Here is a 22,913-nt window from a genome sequence, read left to right as displayed (position 1 = left end):
AACTATCCTCCACTCAACCAGTCCCCTGTTGTTAGATGCTGAGGGTTGGGTTGGGTTGTATGGCTCCTGTGAGATGTAACCAAGTGACACTCATCTTGTCTGTTATCACCCTTGGCACTTTCCGTGGGTTCCATTTATCTGGGGGAAGAGACCTGAAAGGTTGTGCTTTGGACGTAGAAACAGATTTATTCCATGTCGTCCCCAAAGGTGTCACCAAGACGTCATCAACAATGACGATGATAGTGATGACAATGACACCGACGACTAACGCCACTTACTTAATGCATCCACCCAGTGGTTCATGCTAACCGCCTCCCCCCCCTCCCCGTAGCTTTGCTTTGTTCCTCTCTCTCTCACCTGCCACACCCAGTCCCCAAGAAAGTCAGTTCAGTGTCCCAGATATTTCTTGAATCTGTCCATTTCCTTTGCATTTCCCTAGATGCCTTCCTTCTTTTGATTACCTTAGTAGATGTCAGCTGTGGAACTCTCTTCCAGTCTGTGTGTTCCTTCTAAAGCGCAGCCCTGGTCATCCCAACGTGTAAATCTCATCACCTTGGAATAACATCCAAACGCCTTCTATTGGCTCACGAGATCCAGCCTCACCTTTATCTCTGTTTGTCTTCTCCGTTCTTTCTGAACTTCTCTTGTGTCTGGATCAGCCCCGTCTCTGAAGACCTTTGTCCTCGTCACCTTGGCTACTCTAACAAACTACCATAAACTGGGGAGGCTTAAATGATAGGAATTTATCTCGCACAGTTCTGAGGGCTGGAAGCCCAAGATCAAGGTGTTGGCTGATTTGATTCCCTGTGAGGCCGCTCTTCCTGGCTTGCAGACAGCTGCCTTCTCACTGTGTCCTCGGATGGTGAAGAGATGTGTCATCTTTCTCACGTCTCTTGTTGGACGGGCACTGTTCCCATTCACTTGGGCTCTACTTTTATTACTTGATCACCTCCCAGAGGGCTCACCTCCTAATACTGTCACACTGGGGACAGAGCTTCCACATGTGAGTTTTGGAGGACAAACATTCAGTCCCCAGAAGCCTTCGAGTCAGCTCTTCTCTCTGCCTAGAATGCTCTTCCTCTCTTTCCCCAAGTTATCTCAGTTCCTATAGTGCTTCCTCCAAGAAGACTTCCCTGACTACCCCCCATCCCAAGTCTGGGTTGGGTGCCCTGCTAGTGCTCGGTGTGACTATCTGTGTGGATTTCCTTCCTGGTACTTATTTTAGTTGTCACAGAATTCTCTTACCTTCTGTGAGAATAAAGCCTCTTCCCTCTTCCTACCAGATCTTAGCTAAGTGTCCAGCACATAGTGTGCCCTCATTATTTCTATGAATAAATGAAAGCCATGGCTGCTGCTTCTTGGCCAAGCCCATTTACAAGATGACAGCTTCTACCCACGTACAAGAACCAGCTCAAAAGCCCTCCCATGTTTGCTTTCTGGGGGGTAGAAAATTGTGTTCTAGGCAGAAAAATGCTTTAAAAACAGAATAGGCAAGCATTTGTGTAAATCATTAATAAATCTGTTTACTATTTTTATTTGCATTAGATATCAAATTAAATATTGCATTAAGTGAGTTAAATATTAATATTGCATTAAATATATATTACATTTTAAAAATTGAATACTAGATGCTCTTCCTTGGAGTTGGATTATGAAGGCTTTAGCACAATCACCCAGCATGTGCTAACTGCATATGATTGTTTTCTGTGTCACTGTTGATTTATTAGAGTCTACGGGAATAAGGGAAAAGGCAAGAGGCTGAGGGGGCCTAGGGTGGTGTGCCTAGAGTCGATAACCGATGGCAGGAGGGGGAGGAAATGAGAGGAGGAGGGGGAATATATAATTTATTGTGCACTTATTTGCCACACATTTGTCCTAAGGGATTTGCATGGATTATCTCTCTTCATTTCCTTAGAGACCAATGAAACAGGGGCAATTATTATTCTACTGTATACAGGTGAGTCTCAAAGATGTTGAGAGGTGTGCACAAGGTCTCAAAGCCTTGGTGGGACAATCATAGGCATTCTGACTCACATTCTTAACTATGACCCTCTGGTACTACTTGAAGGAGGAGCTTTCAGATTGCTATGAATCAAAATGGACACAGAAGTTGTAGGGAATTTAAAATTTTGGCTATCTTTATTCCTGGTGACAGGGGAAATCTTTATTCCTGATGGAATTTATTTATTTATTTATTTATTATTTTTGTCTTTTTAGGGCCACACCTGTGGTATATAGGTGTTTCCAGGCTAGGGGTCGAATTGGAGCTGCAGCTGCTGACCTACACCACAGCCACAGCAATGCAGGATCTGAGCCATGTCTGTGACCTACACCTCAGCTCGCTGCAACACCAGATCTTTAACCTACTCAGCGAGGCCAGGTATCGAACCCACGTCTTCATGGATACTAGTTGAGTTCATTTCTGCTGAGCCACAACAGGAACTCCATATGATAGAGTTTAGACCTACCCATCTATGCATCCTCTATCCATCCATCCATCCATCCATCATCCTCCCATCCATTCCATTCATCTGTCATCCATCCATCCACCTGTCCATCATCCATCATCCATAAATCTATCCATCTTACTGGTTCTTACTGAGCTCTTGATGGGTACCAGTAATGGGTAGGTCTGGGACTATAGGGGTGAACAAGACAAATATAATCCCTATGCTGATGGATCTCATAGTCCAGTGGCAGAAGCCAAGACCACCTGACTCTTGTATCTTAGGCTCTTTCTCTTTCACCACGATGCTTCCTTCCTTCCTTACTCTGCTCACGAGCTTTATTCCCTATCCTGTGCCTCCAAGAGCCAGGATGGGAGGTGGTACTGAAGGGAGCTCTCTGGCCTCCAGTGCTTACCATGCCCTGACCTCTTGGTGACTTCTTCAGAGAGGGCCTGGTCATCATCATCTTTTCCTGATGACGGGTTCTCCCCTGGTAGGCAGGACTGTCATGTGATCTGTTGTGCCCTAGTGCTCAGAGGCCACATGTGTCATGCGTTGGAGTCCAGGTCAGATATGCGTCTGGGTCTTTAGGGAGGATCCCTGTCTCCTGTGTTAAGGGCCTCATCCACATCTCTGCCCAGCTGTTTCCTGTCCCACCTGCATGGAAGATACGTTATCTATTCAGGTGGCTTCCAAGTCTTCATCGCATCCCCATACACTGTAATGGGGCTGATGGGACCCCAAGTAGATTCTGAAATAGAGATAGAAGCCTTAGACTTCCATTCAGACTTCTCATATGAACCCTACACTAGTGTGTCCAGATGCTTTCTTGACCATTCTAAATGGATGTCTCAAGGATATTGCAAATGTCACGTGTCCACTTGTCATATGTCTATCAAATACCTTCTACTCTCCCACGAATTTTTCCTTCTCCCCCAGTATTCCCCAGCTCAATCATTAGCATCACCCGTCACTTTGTACCAGTCATGCAATCCAGAAAATGAGAGGCCATGGTATTTCTTCCATCCCCTGGCCTGCAACACACACACACACACACACACACACACACACACACACACACACACACACACACTGATCTACCAGCAAGTCCTTTTGCTTCTATCTCTAAAATATTTCTCTAGCCTATCTCCTTTCCTCCATTCCCTCCAGCATCACCTTAATTCACACTTCTGTCACCTTTTGTGGAAACCACAGGTGCCTCCCAACCAATTAAGCTATTTCTACTCTTGCTCACTCTAAACTGTTGTCCGTATGAGAATAAGAGTGAGCTCGTCCCTTCCTGCGTTCATGTGCAGTGACTGCCCATTGCCCTTGGAAAGAATCCAGACTCCCAACTTGCGGTGGATCCCCAGCCGCCTTTGATACTGTGCCCACCTACTTCTCCAGCCTCACTGTATAGAACCCTTGAGCCTGCTCTGTTCCTCTGACTAGGATGCCAGCCTCAGAGTTCAGTAGCTGCTTCCAGCTCTGTCTGGATTGCCAGTTCTCCAAGCACAGTGGCAGGACACAGCAGGCCCCCCGAAACAGTGGTGGAGTGAACAAATGAAGCAGCCAGGTGACAAGACAGATCATGGTTTCCTCCAAGGTGGGGGCTCTCTTATTTGTAGGGTTGCACACTGGGGCCTTTAAAAGTGGGGTGCACCTCTGATCCTGTGTTCCTTGTCCATTCTGCAGCAGACACAGAGCTCTTCCTTTGAGAAGGGACTCACATTCCAGCTGTGAATGGTGTGGGCAGATGATGGCCTCCAGCTGTTAACACCTCAGGCCCACCTCAGCCCTTGAGCTGCCCCATTCTTCTCAGGTGGGCCCCAGCCAAGAACTGTGAGACTGTGGCCCCAGGTCCTGGCCGTTTCTGCCGGACGCAGGACTCCTCTGATGGGCACTTGGCTCTGGAGTCCCCGTGAGATGCCAGAAACTGTGAGCTCTGCATCCCTGCCTGATGGCCTCCCTTGTCCAATTCTGCCTTTTACAGCTCCTGTCAGTGTCCTGTGGCTGCTGCGAAAAAAAGAGCACAGAGTTCCCATTGTAGCTCAGTGGGTTAAGAATCCGATTAGTATCCATGAGGATGCAGGTTTGATTGCCGGCCTTGCTCGGTGGGTTAAGGATCTGGCATTGCTGTGAGCTGTGGTATAGGTCGCAGGTATGGCTCGGACCCTGTGTTGCTGTGGCTGTGGTGTAGGCCGGCAGCTGCAGCTCCGATTCAACCCCTAGCCTGCAAACTTCTATGTGCCATGGGTGTGGCCCTAAAAAAGAAAAAGAAGTTATCATGAGCTGGGTACCTTAAAATGATGGAAATTTATTCTCTTATAGTTCTGGAGGCCAGAAGTCAAAGTCATGGGGGCCGTGCTCCCTTTGAAGGCTTCACGAGGGGATCCCTCCTGCCTCTTCCAGCTTCTGGCACCTCCTCGTGTCCTTGGATTCCGGCTGCATCACTCCAACCTCTGCCTCTGTCTTCACATCACCCTCTGCCCTGCATCTCTGTCTCTCGTTTCAAATCCTTCTTTACTCTTCTCTCTTAAGGACACTGTCTTTCACAGAGAACAGACTTGTAACCACAGGGAGGAGGGGGTGGGGGGGGATGGATTGGGAGTTTGGGATTAGCAGATGCAGATTATTATATGTAGAATGGATAAGCAATAAGGTCCTACTGTATAGCATCTGTGTAGGATTATATTCAATATCTTGCGGTAAACTATAATGGAATTCATGAAAAGGATATGAAAAAGAATGTGTGTGTATATATAACTGAATCACTTTGCTGTACAGCAGAAATTAGCATAACATGGTAAATCACCTATACGTCAATTAAAAAGAACACCATCTTCGGATTTAGGGCTCCCCTAGTCCAGTGTGACCTCGTTTCACCCTGATCATACCTGCAAAGACCTTTTTCCCAAATAAGGTCACATGCATAGGTTCTTGGGGGGTGGTTAGGACTTGAACATATTTTGGGGACACTGTTCAACCTCCTCCTCTGGTGCCGTTCCCCACTAAACCTTTGCTCACTAACTCTGCTTTCTGGAAGACCCCAGAGATAGGCTTCCTTCTCTCATCTGGAGTGTTCTGTTCCTTGCCTAGGGCGTTCTGCTTCTGCTTTAATATCTGAGTTTTGCCTTCTCCAGTGCCTTGGAAGTTACCTGAGGGCAGGTGTGTGTCCTTCTGGACAATGCCAAATGTGAGCTTTTGCTGACATGGAAGAATCAGAGATAAGAGAGATCTTGGAATCAGAATCAGACGAAGCAAGTTTGAATCCCAGCTCACTGACCCCTGGGCCCCTGAGCCCCTGAGCCCTATAGTTCTCTGTTTTCATGATCTACGAGCCAGATGTAATAATAATATTGACCTTTCTTGCAGTCTTTTTGTGAGGATAAATGTTTCAATTCATGGACCATTGGAGGGTGGGTTCACTACTCTTCCGTTCACACCACTGCAACCTCTCTTTCCCACCCCCTGTCTTCTAAGAAGCCTGTAAGGCTCCTTTGAAAAAGGAGAGGCACCCCTAAAAAGGGGAATACATGCAGGAGTTTTGCTGGGGCTCTGTGAAGTCTTGGGGCCTGAACAGGAATCTTTATGGACTATTGGCAGCTTTGAGACAGCTGTTGATGGAAGGTTCTTTACAGATGGTGCTGGGGCTTATCCTGGGTTATGTGCTCCCCCTCAAAGGTGAGGTCGTTCTGCAGGTCCTGGCCTGGCGGCTGCCTTTTACTACCCCAAAGACTGAATACTCTTTCTTTCTCTTCCCACTCCCGCTGCAGTAATCCTAACCCTCCCGGAGGCAAGGAGGATCCTCTGATTGATGGAAAGTCTTATATAAGGAAAGGCACCGAGGAAAAGCACAAAGATTAATCCAAGTTCTAATCCCGTTGTAGGAACAAAGCATGTCACCTGCTTGGGCATGGTGCCGCGGCTGTTATGAATATTGCCGCTGGATGTCCCAGGGTCATTGCACTTGTCATCAGGGTGGGGAGTGAGGGACATGCTCAGAGTGGAAATTTTCTCCCGGAACGGAAGATGGGGGAAGCCGTGTCTGTGGAAATACTCCGCTGGGTAGAGGGACAGAGAAGCTGCCGGCAAGCTGGGGTCCTTTCCTGCAGGTTGGCATTCTTGCTGTGCCTTCTAGGAGATTGCAGGCTGGAGAGAAAACCAGAAAGCAGGCCCAGGGGTGACTTCACCCAGGAGTGGTCTTTCTGTTTGCAAGGTCTCGAGAGCAGAGGACAGATCCCTTAAAAACATTTTTTTTTATTAAAGTCTAGTTGATTTACAATGTTCTGTCGGTTTCTGCTGTACAGCAAAGTGACCCAGTCGTACATAAACATACATTCTTTTTGTCATGCTATCTCATATTATCTTTCATCATGTTCTAACCCAAGAGAGCGGATATAGTTCCCTGTGCTGTGCAGTAAGACCCATTGTGTATCCATTCTAAATGTAACAGCTTGCATGTGTTTTAGGAGCAGGGCATAGACAAGAAACACTGGAGCTTCCAGAGAGGCCAGTGCTGTGATGACTAGAGACACAGGTGCCTGCTCTACGCTGTCATCTGTCCCCCTTCTTCCTCTTTCCTTCTCTTCTTCACCTCCTTCCCCTGCAGGCACTGTGTTTCCAGATGTGGAGAGCAGAGGGGGCGAGGTGGTAGAAGACCAGCCTGCAGGCAGGGAACATGCCTCATTATTATCCTGGGCACTGTTCACAATTTGAACTTGGAGCCTCACAGCTCCTGCGGCAACCAGCCAGGCTCTGATGAAAGTTTCATGTGGTTTTCTCTTCCCTTTAAAGCCTGTTGGGACATTTTCAGCAGAGGACTGAGGGGTGGAGTTCATCTTAATCCCTCTCTGTCCCATATTTCTGCCTTTAAGTGGATCCAGGCCCGAGCCTTGTAATTATCTCAAAAATAGACCTGATAGCCACGGTGCCTTCGGTGGGTTTCCTTGGCGGTGTCTCATGAAACAGCGCGGCGAGGCGGAGATAGCCTGTTGGCAGGGCGGATAGATGGCCCTGCGTCTGTTAATCTCACATTTCATCTCCGTTTAAGCAGTCTCTGAGCTCATTAATTGTCTTTCTGAGAAGGGCCAGGCATTTATCTTTGAGAGCCATCTAGCTTTACTGAGTTCATCCAGGCTGAGGGACGGGGAGGGGCAGACTGTAGCTGTCCACCTAATTTTACTGAACAAGAAAGAGATGGTTGGGCAGAGTGAAGGCTCTTCATCTGAGCCTGATTTTTGTATTGCCTGGTAGTGGTGCCTACTGCTGCCCCCACTGATGGTGGATGAGCTGCCACCTCCCCATGCCGTCATGGCACAAAAATCACCATCTTTTCCTGACTTAAGGTGGAGTTCTGTCAATGCCCAAGTCATAGGAACAAACGTAAAAGAAACTCGGAGGACTTCCCTTCGTGGCCCAGTGGTTAATGAACCCAACTAGGAGCCATGAGGATGTGGGTTCGATCCCTGGCCTTGCTCAGTGGGTTAAGGATCCGGCATGGCTGTGAGCTGTGGTGTAGGTGGCAGACATGGCTCGTCGCATGTTGCTGTGGCTGTGGCTGTGGCTGACAGGTGTCACTCTAGTTTGATCCCTAGCCTGGAAATTTCCATATGCCGCAGGTGCAGCCCTAAAAAGCAAAAACAAAAGAAAACCTCAGAGAGATGCCTCATGCACTCAGAGTTTCTGTCTGTTTTAAACAAACCAGTACACAATCATTCACATTTTATGAGAACGATAAAGTAAAATGACTCTTTATACACTGCATTTTTTAAAAAACCGTCAAGCCCCTCTGATCCATTTAAAATAGACTGAATGTTGATGAATGAGGAACTAGTTAAATAAATCATGGTGCATCCGTAGCATGGAAATCCATGCAGCTGTTGAAAAGGGAAGTGATGGCTCCTCACTAGGGCTTGTCAACTGGTGGTCCCCTTGGGGGACTCTTGGTCGTGTCTGAAAACACTGTCAGTTGTCACAACTCGGGGGGGAGGATATGGTCGGGGGGGGGGGGAGGCCAGGGATGTTGCTCAGCACCCCACAATGCATTGGACAGCCCCCACAATAAAGAATTACCCAGTCCAGATTTTCAGCAGTGCCGAAATTGAGAAACTCAATTCTATATGAATTATCTGGAAAAGATTTTCATATTCCCTTGATAAGTTTATAAGAAGTAAGTGTTCGGATGATTATCTATAGCTCCAATCCACACTTTCAACATTAAAAAGTATATATTGTGTGTATCTGCCTAGGTGTACATCGGAAGATATGTTTGTACACATTTCAGACAAAGATGAGAAGAATACATATCAAATTTGTGTGGCTTTTTTTCAGGGGTGAGTTTGGTGAATAGTAGGGCCTTTCTTCATTTATCACTCAGAAAAGAATGGTGGAAATAATATTGATTTTGATTTATATAGAGTTAATGGACACCCTCCCTTTCCAGGGTCACACATACCATAAAACTGATTTCCACAGGGCAGCAGATACGTGGCTTTTCAAAGGACTGTTATGTGAGGCTCTCTAGATGAATGCTATAAAGAAGATTTTTATAGGGGACTCTTTCTTTTCATTGCCCAGTGTCTGCCATTAGTTACAGCCAAGCCTGGCAATCCTAGGTCTTGATTTCTTAAACAAATGAAATAAAATGAAACTCCGAATATGGGAGAGTAAACAGATCCTGCTGGGTAAAAATGCATAAAATGTCTTTAAGCAAGGAGGTCCTACTGTACAGCACAGGGAACTATATCCATGCTTCTGGGATAGAACATAATGGAGGATGGTATGAGAAAAACAATGTATCTATATATATATGTGTATGACTGGGTCACTATGCTGCACAGCAGAAATCGACATAACACTGGAAATCAACTATACTCTAATAAAAATAAAGTAGAATTTCAAAAAGTCTTTAAAAACACATCATGGCACACCAAAATGACCAACACTCAGAGAAACAACTGCCGTGTTATATTCATTTTGACCAGATTGTCCTGCTGGTCCCCTTGCTTTCAGCCAAATTGTTCTCAGCAGCACAAAGAGATTCGTTCAGAAGCCTTTGAAGCATCTATTATTATGCAATTATTATGCAGTAACCAGACCGAGGAGGAGAGTGCGAGAGACACAGCTGCTGAGGATCAAGAGGGATTGAACACGCGGATGAGCGAGACGAGGCCCCCAGGCTTCAGCTCAGAGGGCTGGCAAAACTGGGATGCGCTTCTCGAGCCCAGGAGATGGAGCAGGCACAGCTGGTGGAAAGAGCAGGGCATGGCTTGGATTGTGTGCTGTGGAAATGTCAATGGGACACCCATGTGGAGAGAGCAGGAGGGCAGTTTGTGGTGTCCGGAGCTCAGGGGGGCAGCCAGGGCCGGGGGCCCACATTTGGGGGTCCTTGAGGAGGTGGGGATTGAGGTCTGAGTGGAGGAGGAAATTGTTCCCAGGGAGGGGGGAGTGAGATGCCCCACAGAGGCGGATTCCTCGGGGATGCTGTGTTCTCGGAATAGGCTCCTCCCAGAGGACAAAGGACTTTGGGAAAAGGCGTCAGAGAGGGGACAGACAGAGCTTTAAGACTCCCTGCAGAGGGATCCCCGAAAGGTGAAAAGGGACAGGGGACCCTGGCTGTGCGATAAAGCTGTGGATGGCGGGGCCCCGGGCGTTGAGGAATAAATGAGAAGGCGGAGGGCCCCTATGCGCTCTTCCTCCAAGCTGTCGCCCTTCTTGTATCTGCCCCTCCTCCTGACGGGCCCTCCAGGACCGTGTCCATACATGCTTCTCGCCGTGTCTCCAATGTTGAGCCTGGTTCTGGTGGGAAAGGAGCAGAGAGAACTGAGCTTTTACAGTTGCTATAGGAAGTGAGGGAGGAAGAAGCAGCTGGCATAGAAGGAGGGTTTGAAGATAAGGGGAGGGACGATGGACAGAGGAAAGGCTGAGGAGGCACAGGGCTCCGTGCTGATATCCCAGGAGGAAGGTCTCTGTCAGTCCACTCCCTAGTAGGCAGACCCTGGGCTCCCCTTCACCCGTCACTCTCGGTGTGCACCTCCCTTGTAAACTGAGGTCAGAGACCCATCTGAGCCTGCCCAGTGGTCCAGACACTGATGTGGGAGGGAAAGATGGCGCTCTGCCCTGCCCGTGCCTCTCAACACGGGCAGGTGGGACAAGCCTTCTTGTTTACTTTGCAAACAGGAGAGAAACACCACAGGTGTGTTGGGAGGCCATGGGAGAAGCTGCTCAGCAGCATTCACTCCAAGGGTTTCCTGTTTATGAATTGAGGCTCTGGTTCTAAGTCATCTCTTTATGTGAATGGTCTGTGCTGGCTGGTCCCAGCCCATGGTCATGGTTAATCTGTGGGGCATGGACTTGACCAACTATGATAATAAACATACTAATAATGACTCCAGGTATTTTCTTTCATCCTAACGCTTCTTTGCTGTAAGCATCTTTGCTGCAAACACTTTTGCCTCATAACTAATTGGCCATAAGGCAGTTTTGCCATAAAGGATAAACTAACTGGTTAACAGTTGGTTTCATTTCTCCACGGATGCAGGACTCCCATTTCTATATTTCATTAATCTCAGCCCTCATGATGGTCTAGTGAGGAACAGATGTGGTGTTATTAAAACACTGGATGGTAACAACTACGTGTATGGATTTGATAGAAAATACGGTGATCAAACTTACTGGAAGTGTTAAATGGTGCAAAGCCAGATTATGTATTATCCTAGAAAATTATAATATCAATTTGCAGATCCTTCTGTGATTTGAAAGCATGGAGATGAACCCGTGTTTCCCATAGAACTTTGGAACATTTACCAACGGACATGTGATAATCTGCCAAGAAGAAACAGCAGTTTAGAGGCTTTCCCAGTGCCATGCAGGGCTGTTACAGACATGCATTCTGGTGTTTGCAAATGGATCCCTCTTAGCTATTTGGTGACATTGTCATGAGTTTGTACTCATTTTCAATGTGTGCAAATATTTTGTATTTCACCGTAAAGTCTTTTAAATTTTGATATTCATTTTGCATGTTTGCCTTTTAAACGTCCCTCTTTCCTTTTTTGTTATTTTATCTTTTATGGCGAAATTGCCTTATGGCGGATTAGTTTTGCAGCGAAGATGTTTATGGCGAAAATGTTTGTGGCAAAGATGCTTAGGGCAAAAATGCTGGTCTAGGCTAATGACAGCTCTTGACACTTAGGCTAAACGCCGTCCATGAACCAGGTGTGTGGTATCTCATTTGAGCCCCAGGACCACCCTGTGAAGGGGGTGGGTGGGAGGTAACGTGGAAGATCGCCTTCTCCAGATGGCCCCGTCTGCTGTGCCTGAGCCTGCGGGGAGCAAAGCAGAGCAATGTCCTCTCTGCTTGTGTTGAAGGTACTGTCCCCGTGAAGCTCACCACGGCTTGTAGGGCCTGAAGCCCTGGTTGGGACTAGCCAGTGCCAGGGGATTTTCATCTGTTCGGCAGAGTCCAGGAAAGAGGTTTTGTTCTTACTCTGCCTTGGGGTCTGAGGAGGTGCGGCTGGAGCCCCCAGGGCACGTGGATGAAGGGGCTTGATCTGAGCTTCGTGTATGGAAAAGGAGAGCTTGTGGTGTCTTCCCTCCCTTTGGGTGGGAAACCATCTCGGCCAGTAGGAAATACGGTGGAAATGCGAGCAGAGGGCGGGGAGAGAAAGAGGAAGGAAGAGAAGGTTTACTTGGCTTGGACGGCGATGTCCTGGGCCCAGGGGCAGGCTGGCCCTGGGATTTGCATTTCACAAAGTGTGTGCGAAACTTGCTTCTTTCTTTTCATCTCAGCCAGGGCCCTTCCTGTGCTGGGAGCTCTGAGAACAAGTGGAGCATGTGTGTGGATCCATTCACAGCACGGGTTCTCTTTGGGGCTACAGAGTGGAGTAGGCCGTGGCTTTTGGCTCTGTGAAAATATGCTTAAAATCTTCTGTGCCTTCCAAATTTGCTTAGACACCAAAACTTCACATGTGGAATCTTTAAGCTCAGACATGATCTGGCCCCTGCCTGCCTCCCTGATGTCTGACTCTCTCCAGATGCTCCAGCCTTCCTGCTTCCTGGCCTTCATCCACTCAAGGCCCCAAGGCCTTTGTACCTGCCGTCCCTGCTTTGAAAATACCTACTCCGTGTACACTTGGCTCCTTCTTGTCATGCAGTTCTCAGTCCCCCCCAACCCTCAACATAAAGTAGCACCTGTCACTCTCCCTCCCATAACCCATTTTGTTATCATCATTGGACTCACCACTATCTGACAGTAACTTCATTTATGGCTACTGAGTTCTTTATTTTCTATGTCCTTCCTCCTCTCTCCCACCCTCTGTGAAAAACACAGAGCCTACAGTAAACAGTACCTGGCCTGTGTTAGGCACCCAGTGAACATTTTTGGAATGAATAAATCAAATATTTCTTCCCAAGGAATGTGGTAATTTTGTTTAAGAGCAAAACAAAGGATAAGCAATTATTTCAATGTGAAACTCAGTATTTCTTCTTTTCTCTTTTTTATGCAGGATCCACTGTCCCTGCCATATAGCCTGGTCGAGGGTCAGGTAAGTACTCATTTTATCTTGACTTAGGATTTTTGTTAAGTCTAGTGGAAAGGAAGGAGATGAAAAAAAGCCTCCTATTGTTTATTACTGTACAAACCCACCCAGTGGGAGTGGCTAAGGAGAAGGGCGGGCATCGTCAGTGCTCACAGCCTATAGTTTTCTTAACCTCCCCTCCCAGTTGGAGGGGCTCCTGGGCATAACTGGCCCGTGTCTGGTACCAGACACAGCCCTCCAATCCCATGGCCAAGGCAGACATCACCAGTCAACCACAGCACAATTCAACCCTTACAGAGAATAATTCCTGCTGATTGGTCATGGAAGGCTGGTGAGATGAATCTTACTTGGCACTTTTGATGTGTGAGCTCTAGGTAGATGGTTAGGTGGCTTCTCATTAGGAATGACAAGAGTGGTTGTGAGGATGGGAATCATGCCCATTCCTTTATTTTATTTTTCATTTGAAGGTGAATAAAGGAAGCCCACATCCTCCGGTATCACACCACATTTTTATTAGTGTTGGAGCCACCAGAGCTTGGCCATGTAAGAATATAATTGAACCAAACGGATCTATACCTTGGGGCAAAGCATTTTTTCTATTGATTCCAACTCTCCATTATTATTGTTGCCTAATGAGGAACTAATGTAATTTCTAATGAAGCCACATGGCCCTCAGATAGATGAAGTAAGTTTTTATTTCCCTTGTGATGCTGTATCCTCTCTTCAATTAAAACCTGGGAAGGAAAATTAATACAAATATAAGAAAAACGTTTTTTCTAAGGTTAGTGTCAGGACAGCATCTTTTTATGACATAGGTAAATTTCCTGGGTGATAGAATTGGAGAGGCTGTGCCTGGTCCTTGAGTGGCCTGGAGAGGGTTTAAATGGAGAAGGAGGCTTCCTGGAGAGGCTGGCTCTGTGGTCTGTGTCATTTGAGTGGTGATTAGAGTGAGCTCTGTGCTCCACTGCCCCTGCCCCTCCCAGTGTCACTGTCCATTGGAGCAGTGTGCTCCAGCGTCCTGCTGTTGGCTGCCAGTTATTGGTATAAGAATTTGAGGAACTGTGGGGTTTTTTTTGGGGGGGGGTAATTTATTGATGAGAAATTCATGTAACATAAAATCATGCATTTTCAAGTGAACAATTTAGGGGCATCTGGTATATTCAAAGGTCATGCACCCATCACATCTAAACATATTCGTCACCCCAAAAGCTAACCCTATTGGCAGTCACTTCTCTTTCCCCCTCCTCCTAGCCTATGGCAACCACTAATCTTTCTCTCTCTCTGGATTTGCCTGCTTTGGTCTTTTCATATAAATGGAACCAACCATAGGCGGCCTCTTGTGGCTGGTTTCTTTCACTGAACATCATGTTGAAAAGGCTCACCCATGTCGTAATCCTGTGCCAGTGCAGCATTCCTTCTATGGATGAGTACTATTCCATGGCATGGATGGACCACATTCGTTTATCCGTTTGTCTGTTGGTGAACATTTGGGTTGTTTCTTTGGCTGGTGTGAAGAGCGCCGCTGTGAACATGTATGCACAAGTGTTTGAATACCTGCTCACTTCTTTGGGGTGTATACCCAGGAGTGGGTTGGCAGGGGCCTCGGGTAATTCTGTGTTTAATGTTTTGAAGAACTGCAAAATTTTCCCATCTGTAACGAGGGGAAAAGGAGTCTCAGCAAGGTCTCCCGTGTCTGCTAGGACTTGAAGCCTGGCACGCTGCCTCCAGGGCCGGTCTTTCTAACCACCATGCCGACCTACCTGCAGGAGTCAGCCCTGTTTGGCACGTTCTACTCTGTGCTCTGCCAGCGGGGCTGGGGGTGGGGGGAAGCAGGGGTGGAAGGAGAGCAGAGGGAAGGCTTTTCTCACATTGAGGGACCAAATGTATCCTTCCTGGCCAGTCTCCCTCTTTCCCCGGGGCATCTTGACCCTCTAACTTTGCACGATCTGTGCAGCTGCTGGGCCACTTGATTGAGTGGTTGCTTGATTTGTTGCTGGGGTGGTTGACATAGCTTTTCAGTCTCTTTCTCTCTCAGGGCTGACAAAGTCAACTTGACAAAGTCATGACAGCTTGCTGGTTATCATGGGGCCAGGTGCGATAATACTACTTGAGTTAGTCTATTTTATTTTATTTTATTATTTTATTTTATTTTTAGGACTGCACCTGTGGCATAGGGAAGTTCTCAGGTTAGGGGTGGAGTCAGAGCTGCAGCTGTGACCTACGCCATAGTCATAGCAATGTAAGATCCTTAACCCAGTAAGTCAGGCCAGGGATTGAACCTGCATCCTCATGGATACCAGGTGGATCCTTAACCCACTGAGCCACAATGGGAACTCCTTGAATTAGTCTCAATCTCCACAGTCCCTAAGCAGACTAGGTCTTATCAATCCTTTTTTCCTACCATGGAGGGGCAGAAGCCCAGAGAAGTGAAGTAACTTACCTGTAGTCACACAGCTTATAAGTGACAGAAGTGGAATTTGAACCCAGATCTGTGCATCTCCTCAGCCTGGATTCTTCCTGTTGTGTCTGTAGGCTTCTCCAGGATCCCTTCCCCTCCAGGCATCAACATTTTCCACACTAGTGTGGTGAGTTTTTAAAGATCCCATCACAGTTTGGGCTTTCCTGGATCCACACAGTCCCCAAAACATCTTGAGATGCTGGGAATGTCTAAGTTGCTTGTGAGAAAATAGGAGTTCCTGTTGGGGGAAAGACATTCCATTCTTCTCTCTTCCTAGTTAAACCCCTAGGAAGCATATTGCAAAACAGATGATCTGGCACCTACAGTCAAGGTGACTGCTGCTTAACTGACTTTGTATCCTGCCTTCTCAATCCTTTGGCAGCAACGGGGGTGAGGTCTGGATTTGTTGTGTGGAGTTGTTTATCCTGCTTCCCCACTCCCCTCAGCTGGATGCTGCACAAAACCAGACAGGGAGGGTCCAGGTCCCCAGTGGTGCTGGCAGCCCAGGAAGCGGAAGGTGGGATGCTCCTCGAGGGAAAGGGAGAGGAGGGTGATAAAGATGACATGGCAGGTAGGTCCTGTCCCCAGGGAGTCCCTGGCTCCCCAGGCACCAAGCAGTTAAACGCTCTGCCTGGAAAGTAACTTCCCCCAGGTTCCCTCTCCTGAGCGTGATGAAGCACAAGGGGGAGCTGGGGCATATTTACACCTGCTCCGTGCACAAGTTTCAATGGCAGTAATTCTCTGACCTTTTAAAATGGATAAATCTCCTTGGCAGGGGCATATTTCTCAGGCTTAGCTCGGAGTGGGGGCTGAGGCACTGGGAGATGTGGCCAGACCAAGGAGAAGATTGATTAGCCCTGAGGGGGTCCGTTCCGGACACCTGCCACGCCCACAGCCCCACTTGGGGTGATTTGGATGGAAAATAAAGGTATTTGGGGACGGAGTGTGAGTCCTTGCATCACCTCCTAGATGGATGAAAGCAGGCAGGCTGTTTTTCAGATTGTGGCGGATTTATTCCTTTGATCACCTGCCTCTGTCTGCCTCCTCTGTGAGTTCTGATGGATGCTCTCTTCTCCTGTCTCTGTTGTTCTCTGTCACAGGGAACACAGGGTGAGAATCTTATTATCACGGCTTCTTTAACTCCCTTGCAGCATCGCCGGGGAGTATAATAACCTCTGTGGGTGGCGGTTTCCTTCCTTTTATCCTCCTTTCCTTCCCTGTCCCTCCAGAGCTTGCCACCAAGAGGGGTGGGAGAATCCAGGGAGAAGGGTCTGGCGTTTCTCAGACCTACTGTGCATCAGGTGATCCCACATGAAACCCATTTGCAGGTGGGGAGCCTCATGCCCAGAAAGGCAATAACTGTCCAAGGTCCTCCAGCTCACTGGAGGCAGGACAAGGATTGAAATCCAGGTCCAATGGACTTCAGCATGTGCTCCTTCTGTTGCTGCCTTGAGGACCGGGGGTTGACTCACCAGTGAGTGTCTTGCCCAGTGTCTGGGCTCCTCACTTATTTCTCAGGGTGGTGCCTTTGCTCCTGCCTCACCTCCTTCTCTCAGCGGTTTTTAAGTGCATGGCACCCTCCCTGTTTGAGAGGCTGGGACTGGCTTCCCAGCGATCATTTCCTAGCAGAGGAATGCTTTACCCTGCTCAGCCAGTGTCGGTTCATAATCACCAGTGTAATTAGAGCAGGATTTACCATCTGAGGCCCCATGGATGTGGCAAGCCTGCCGGCACTGGTAGCTCTGTCTGATTCCCCATGGAACCCAAGGTGTCTTCGGAGCCCCGCAGAACCATATGGAGTTACCTTAAGTACCCAGGCAGATCCAGAGGCTTCCCGTGGTTCTTAGAATAACGCCCAGACACCCTGACAGGAGCCAGCTCCTAGCACCTTTCTGACCTTGGAGGCTCTCAGATCCAATGCCGTCTCCTTTTAGGAGCCTCTGGCCAAAGCATCTGCCTCTCTCTGCACGCCCCCCATGCTCTTTTCTATTGCTCTGTTTTACCTTCTTCATGGCACTTAGCTCTATCCAAAATAACATTCTTTTCCTGTGCTCAGGTTTGACTCCCTCTTCCTAAAATATAAGCTCCTCAGGTAGCACCTGTCTGCACATGTCTTGTTGAATGAAAACCCGAGACCTTCGCTGACACCTTATTACTCCTGTCATACCCCATTGTTTATCTTCATGCCTCCGTTTTTAATAACTTTATCTACTTACCTTTTGTTTCTTTGTGGTTGGAAAAGGTTTGTAAAATTCCTGACAGCAAGTGCCTTATCTTTTTATTCCACCGAATCCCCAGCACCTTCTGTGGTATCTGGTAGGGAGTAAATTCTCAGTGCACATTGGATGGGTGGGTGGATGGGTGGGTAGATGGGTAGATGGATGGGTGGCTGGGTGGACAGTTGGATGGATGGATGGATGGGGGGCAGGTGGATGGATGGATGGATGGATGGATGGATGGGAGGGTAGGTGGATGGATGGATGGATGGATGGATGAATGGATGGATGGATGAATGGGTAGGTGGATGGATGGGTAGGTAGATATTGGGTGGGTGGGTGGATGGATGAATGGATGGGTGGTGGATGGTTGGGTGGGTGGATTGATTGGTAAATGGACAAGTCTGGCTGAATTTTCCTGAAATATCTCTTGGACACTTATAAAATTGTGCTATATGACCTCGGGTCCTTTTTTTTTTTTTTATAGCCACACCTGCAGCATATGGCAGTTCCTAGGATAGGGGTCAAATCTGAGCTACAGCTGCCAGCCTATACCACAGCCACAGAAACACCAGATTCTTAACTCACTGAGTGAGGCCACGGATCAAACTCACATCCTCATGGACACTTTGTCAGGTTCTTAATCCACTGACCCACAACGGGAATTCCAGGTCCTTTAAAAAAATCTGAGATGGGTTGGTTAGGGTTTCCCAGAGCTACTGTATTTCTGTGGGTTTCTTTTGGTCCTGGCCATTGTTCGGGCTTTATCTATTTTGAATCTATGTTCTCTGACTCACCAAGGTGACTTATTGACTAGCACTGGTTATGGATTGAAGTTTTTATTAACATACAGTGACTATCTTGAGCTTGGGTAATGCTTCCTGCCTTGGGTTTTTCTAAAATCAATGTTGCTTTACCATATGTCTTTGGTTCCCATGAGCCTGGAAACATCCTTTCATTGTTACTTTTAGAAATTTCCTCTTGGAAATGCAGATGTCTTTTGGAAATAGCTCATGGATGGATCTTGTTCATTCACCCCACCTGAGCATTGTAGCCTTTTAATTGAGAGTTTGGTATCAGTGCATTGGCCTATATATATATGTATGTATGTGTATATATGTGTGTGTATGTAGCTATATGCATGTATATGTACATTTCTTTTTTTTTTTTTTTGATCCCTTGTCATTTAAAAAATTATTCCTTAAAAAGGACTTTCTCTTGCTGCTTCATTTCTTTTCTCCCTTCTTGGCTCTGCAGATTCTGTTTGATTTGCTTTTATCTTACCTGCTGATTTGGAAGGTAGCATCCTATAATTAATTCTACATGTGGTTGCCTTTCACTTCTTTGAAAAGGATGCTGTAACCCTTGTTTCTCTAATGGTCAAAGTCAAGAATGAAATGGCATCTTTGAACTCCATCCAGGCAAGATGAGGACAGTCAGCTCACTTGCACTTTGCATTTCTCTGCACCCTCTTCCGTGTTCCCAGGCATTGTCGCTATAATTGGGGCCTCAGAGCCAGCTTTGTGCCCATAAGTGATAATTTTGACATTGACATAGTAATAGATAATGCTTGGGGAAGGGTTAATATGTAAGAGGCCCAGCACTAAGCACCAGATAGAGAGTTTCTCGCCTCATCTTCTTGACAGCCCAGTGAGGAAATGTCCTTTGCCTCCACTTTCCAACAGTGAAAGTGAGTCTTTGGGGTTTCATAACTTGCTCGAGGCCACACATTTGAGTGAGTAGCAGAGCCATTAGTACCTGGAACTGGCTCTAGCTCTTAACCAGGACTGTCTTGCTCGCTGTCAGAGATGACGGCAGCCAGCTGCTTGTGGCTTTGGAAATGTATTTGCGTCTAGTCACTCACTGGGGCTCTGACCTGCTCTGTTTCCACCCACAGTGCTCCTCTAGAACTGCATTTACTTTACTGACCCCCCCACCTCCACACCGGCACCCCCCCATTTTTCTGTGTTGAGGCAGCCCCTGGGGGCTCTGGTTGAAATGCAGAATCTGATTCAGTAAGTCTGGCGTGAAGCCTGAGACCCTGCATTTCTTCTAAGCTCCAAGGTGATGCTGACGCTGCTGGTCCGAGCGCCTGTCTGTGACAGCAAGATTCTGGATTACTCCAGAACCTCATCACTCTGCCTGCTTAATTGGCTTTGTTTATATCGGTGCTCTAGCTCATTACTCTTTAATGCAGTGGTTAAGCAAATGGCCCCTGAAGACAAGTGCTTTGATTCAAATCCCAGCCAGGCTGCTGACTCACTGGGGTAACAGTACCCGTCTCACTAGGTTGTTGTGGAGTTTAAGCAAAGCAAGAGAAACGAAGTGTTTCTTACTGTGTCTGGCATATGGTGCCGGAAGCTACCTACTTGGTGTTATTATTTGCTTCATCAAAGCCCTTCAGGCTAGGACAGCTCAGACCTTTCACTCTCTCCCCTCCTCCCCCTTCCCCTCCTCTAGCTCCTTCCCCAGCCTGCACAAGCTTGTGCAGATCTTGTCCTTAACCTCTAGGTTCTTCCTGTTTCCTCTACAAGAATCCTGAGGATGGCAGGAGCTCACCTCTTCCATGCAGCCCTCCTGGCTAACCTTTCTCAGTCTGGCCCTCCCAGTTAGTCTTACAAACACGGCCACTTCTCCGTCCAGCCACAAGAGCACTTGGTGAACTCTTGGGAATGGACATTTTCATGGACATGCATTTGGCAAATACACTTTGATAAGCCATTTTGGACTGGGGGCAAGAGCCCTGGAGCGATTTGAGTAAGAACAGAGCATGGCTGTTCTTCTCGAGTGAGGTGTGTGACCTTAGATTCAAAAGGGACTCGTTTAGAATAATAGAGGCTTAGAGGCTTGGCCGGGGCGGGGGGGGGGGGGGTAGCGAGAGGAGAAGGAGGGAAAAGAGAACAAAACAGCTCCATGTGGAGGAAAATTCTGGGGAAAGAGCAGGGATCTTCGAAAGGAATTGTCGGGAAGTTCTGCACTGTATGTGCCACCTTTTCCCCGTCCCATAACACACACACACACACACACACACACACACACACACACACACACCCGTGAGCTGTTCGGCGACATGTCCATTTCCTCTTTGCGTTTTTGGTATCGGCTATGCTTGATGAAGTGCCAGGTGTGGTCTCCTGCAGATGTGGCAGGGCTCAGCCTGACACATTGTTGGCTGCCGTCTACATAGGTAGCTCATCTACCCTGAGGTGAGGCTCAGGTGTTAGGAGCTCTGAAAACGTCCCTAGTGATTCCAGGGTACTGGATCAAGGTTGGGGACCACCGACTTCAAACCATGCGCCCCCTGTTGGTTGTGTACGGTGTTCATAGTGTTCCATGCCCAGAGCGTTTTTTTTAAAAGGTGGGAATTCCTGACTGGCTCAGCGGGTTAAAGATCTGGTATTGTCACTGCTGTGGCTTGGGTTCCAGTTCTGGTCCAGGACCTTCCATAGGCCATGGGCGTGGCCAAAACCAAACAAACAAAAGGTGGTGTTCATGTTATCATCGGTTTGGTCGATTTGGGAAACAGTTAATTTGGTTTCTTCACTGCAGGTCTTATCAGCACTTTGAATATATTCATAATATACTTTGTCCCTACAACCTTTTGGGGGAATGTCTCTTAACACGTGGGCACTTAATGCCTGCTGGTCCGTGGGCCCTAGAGCCAGTTTCAGCGGATGCCTTTGCTTTGGCAGATTGGATGATGGTGCTGGTGAAGGAGACAGTGATTTTGATGACAGTCACCTCATGACCAAGCAAAGACCCAAAGAACTAGGAGAGGAATTCTCACACTCCTCTTGAGGACAGACTCTCTTCCCAACCAGGTGGCCTGGACTGTCACTTCCAATTTGGGAACCGATCTTACTTTGCATAAGTGATTGAAGTAATTGCCCTGGCTGTTTCAATCTACAAGGTGCTGAGTCGGGGCGGGACAGCTAAAGGAGTTAGTTCTGATTTTCCCTAGATTGTTTTTGATCTGCAGTCCCTGCCTTATTGCTCTCCCTAATTGCAAGCTCCATATGGAGGAAGGAGCTGGGGTGCATGCGATACCTCACTCTCTCCTCTTCTGATGGGGTTGTGCGTCAGGATGGATTCCTCATGGCTACTTCTTTTGTGGGTGCCTCAGAACTTTCTGATCTCGGAAAGGGCTCCCTAGAGATGGAAGGTTGCAAAACAGTGTATCTTGTCACTGAAGGGAATTTCTGGCCCAGGCCCTATTGTCCGGCCCCAGCCTTAGTGTGATGTTCTCCATTGGCTCAAACAGAAGGGTTGTGGTGGAAAGATCAGCTCACCTGACAGAAATGCAGCTCCCTTCCTTTTTGCTGCACATCCTGGCGGCCAGCCTGGCTTCCCACATTTAGGCGATCCCTCCTTTTTGCTTCAGCAGCTCAGAAAGGAGGGAGTAAGGAATCTACAGCCCATAGAACTGAAATTCTGCATCCCCTGGGAGGAGCAGGGGTCAGAAGAGGCAGCCAAACATTCCCAGGTCGACAGCCAAATGTTACCTCTTCCCTGGAGGCTCAGCTTGGTGGAGTAACTTCCAGAACCTTGGTGTTTTTCACCCCATTTTAGGATAGCCTTGCCAAGGGAGTTTGATTTCTCAAAGTGGATTGGTCTTCTGAGCTGACTGACAGAGAGAGGGAAGGCTGTGAGCATTTACAGGGTTGCATGCTGCTGGCGCTAGAGTTCCCAGTGTGCCTTCCAGTAATGGGTAATAAATGTGCAGTTATTTAATTTGGAGCCAGAGCTGCAGCATTATCGATTACCTGGAACGTCTAAAGCTCTGGACAGCAAAAGCCCCTTGCACAAAGATGTGCATCTGTAGCAAATCATTGGGCATTTAAACAGACACACAAAACACACACCCATGGTAATTCTCATTGGCCCTACAAGTGCAGGTTTAGAAGGGCTGGTGAGCTTTGAAGTGCCGTCCCAAGATGCAGACATGCAGAAGGATGGATGGGCGGATGGGTAGATGGCATCAGCTTCTCTCTCTAGATCCACCTGCTGCTCTCCTCTACCCTCACGGTGCCCCGGGAGCCTTCCCTGTATAGACCACAGTACCAGGCTCCCTTGCCTACTGACTTCCGGTTGGGTTTGGGCAATAGGGAGCCATGGCAGGTTATGAGAGGAGGGAGGAGAGGGCAGGGTGTTCATAGACCCTGCTCCCTCCCCTAGGCCGTTGCATTCCTAAACTCTCTCTGTCTGTATCAGGCTCAGAGATGGTGGCAGAGCCTGGAAGCCCCCTGTCACTAGC

General features: G+C 47.9%; 1 protein-coding gene across 6 annotated transcripts in view; it reads left to right on the top strand.

Annotated features, from left to right (window-relative positions):
* Positions 1-22,913, top strand: part of RBFOX1 (RNA binding fox-1 homolog 1) — a 2,264,635-nt gene that overhangs the window by 190,058 nt on the left and 2,051,664 nt on the right. For all 6 annotated transcript variants that reach the window (XM_021088068.2, XM_021088064.2, XM_085017635.1 and 3 more), the window contains exon 2: positions 12,953-12,991. In XM_021088068.2, the coding sequence (XP_020943727.1) occupies positions 12,953-12,991 (39 nt within the window). The remainder of the gene's footprint in view (positions 1-12,952; positions 12,992-22,913) is intronic.

Source organism: Sus scrofa, chromosome 3, assembly GCF_054392235.1.
Source record: "Sus scrofa isolate SSC_HxYL_T2T_F1_AM1 chromosome 3, Sscrofa_HxYL_maternal_Yorkshire_Landrace_v2.0, whole genome shotgun sequence".
In the NCBI taxonomy this organism is placed as follows: domain Eukaryota; kingdom Metazoa; phylum Chordata; class Mammalia; order Artiodactyla; family Suidae; genus Sus; species Sus scrofa.
This window is presented reverse-complemented; position numbering and strand designations above follow the sequence as displayed.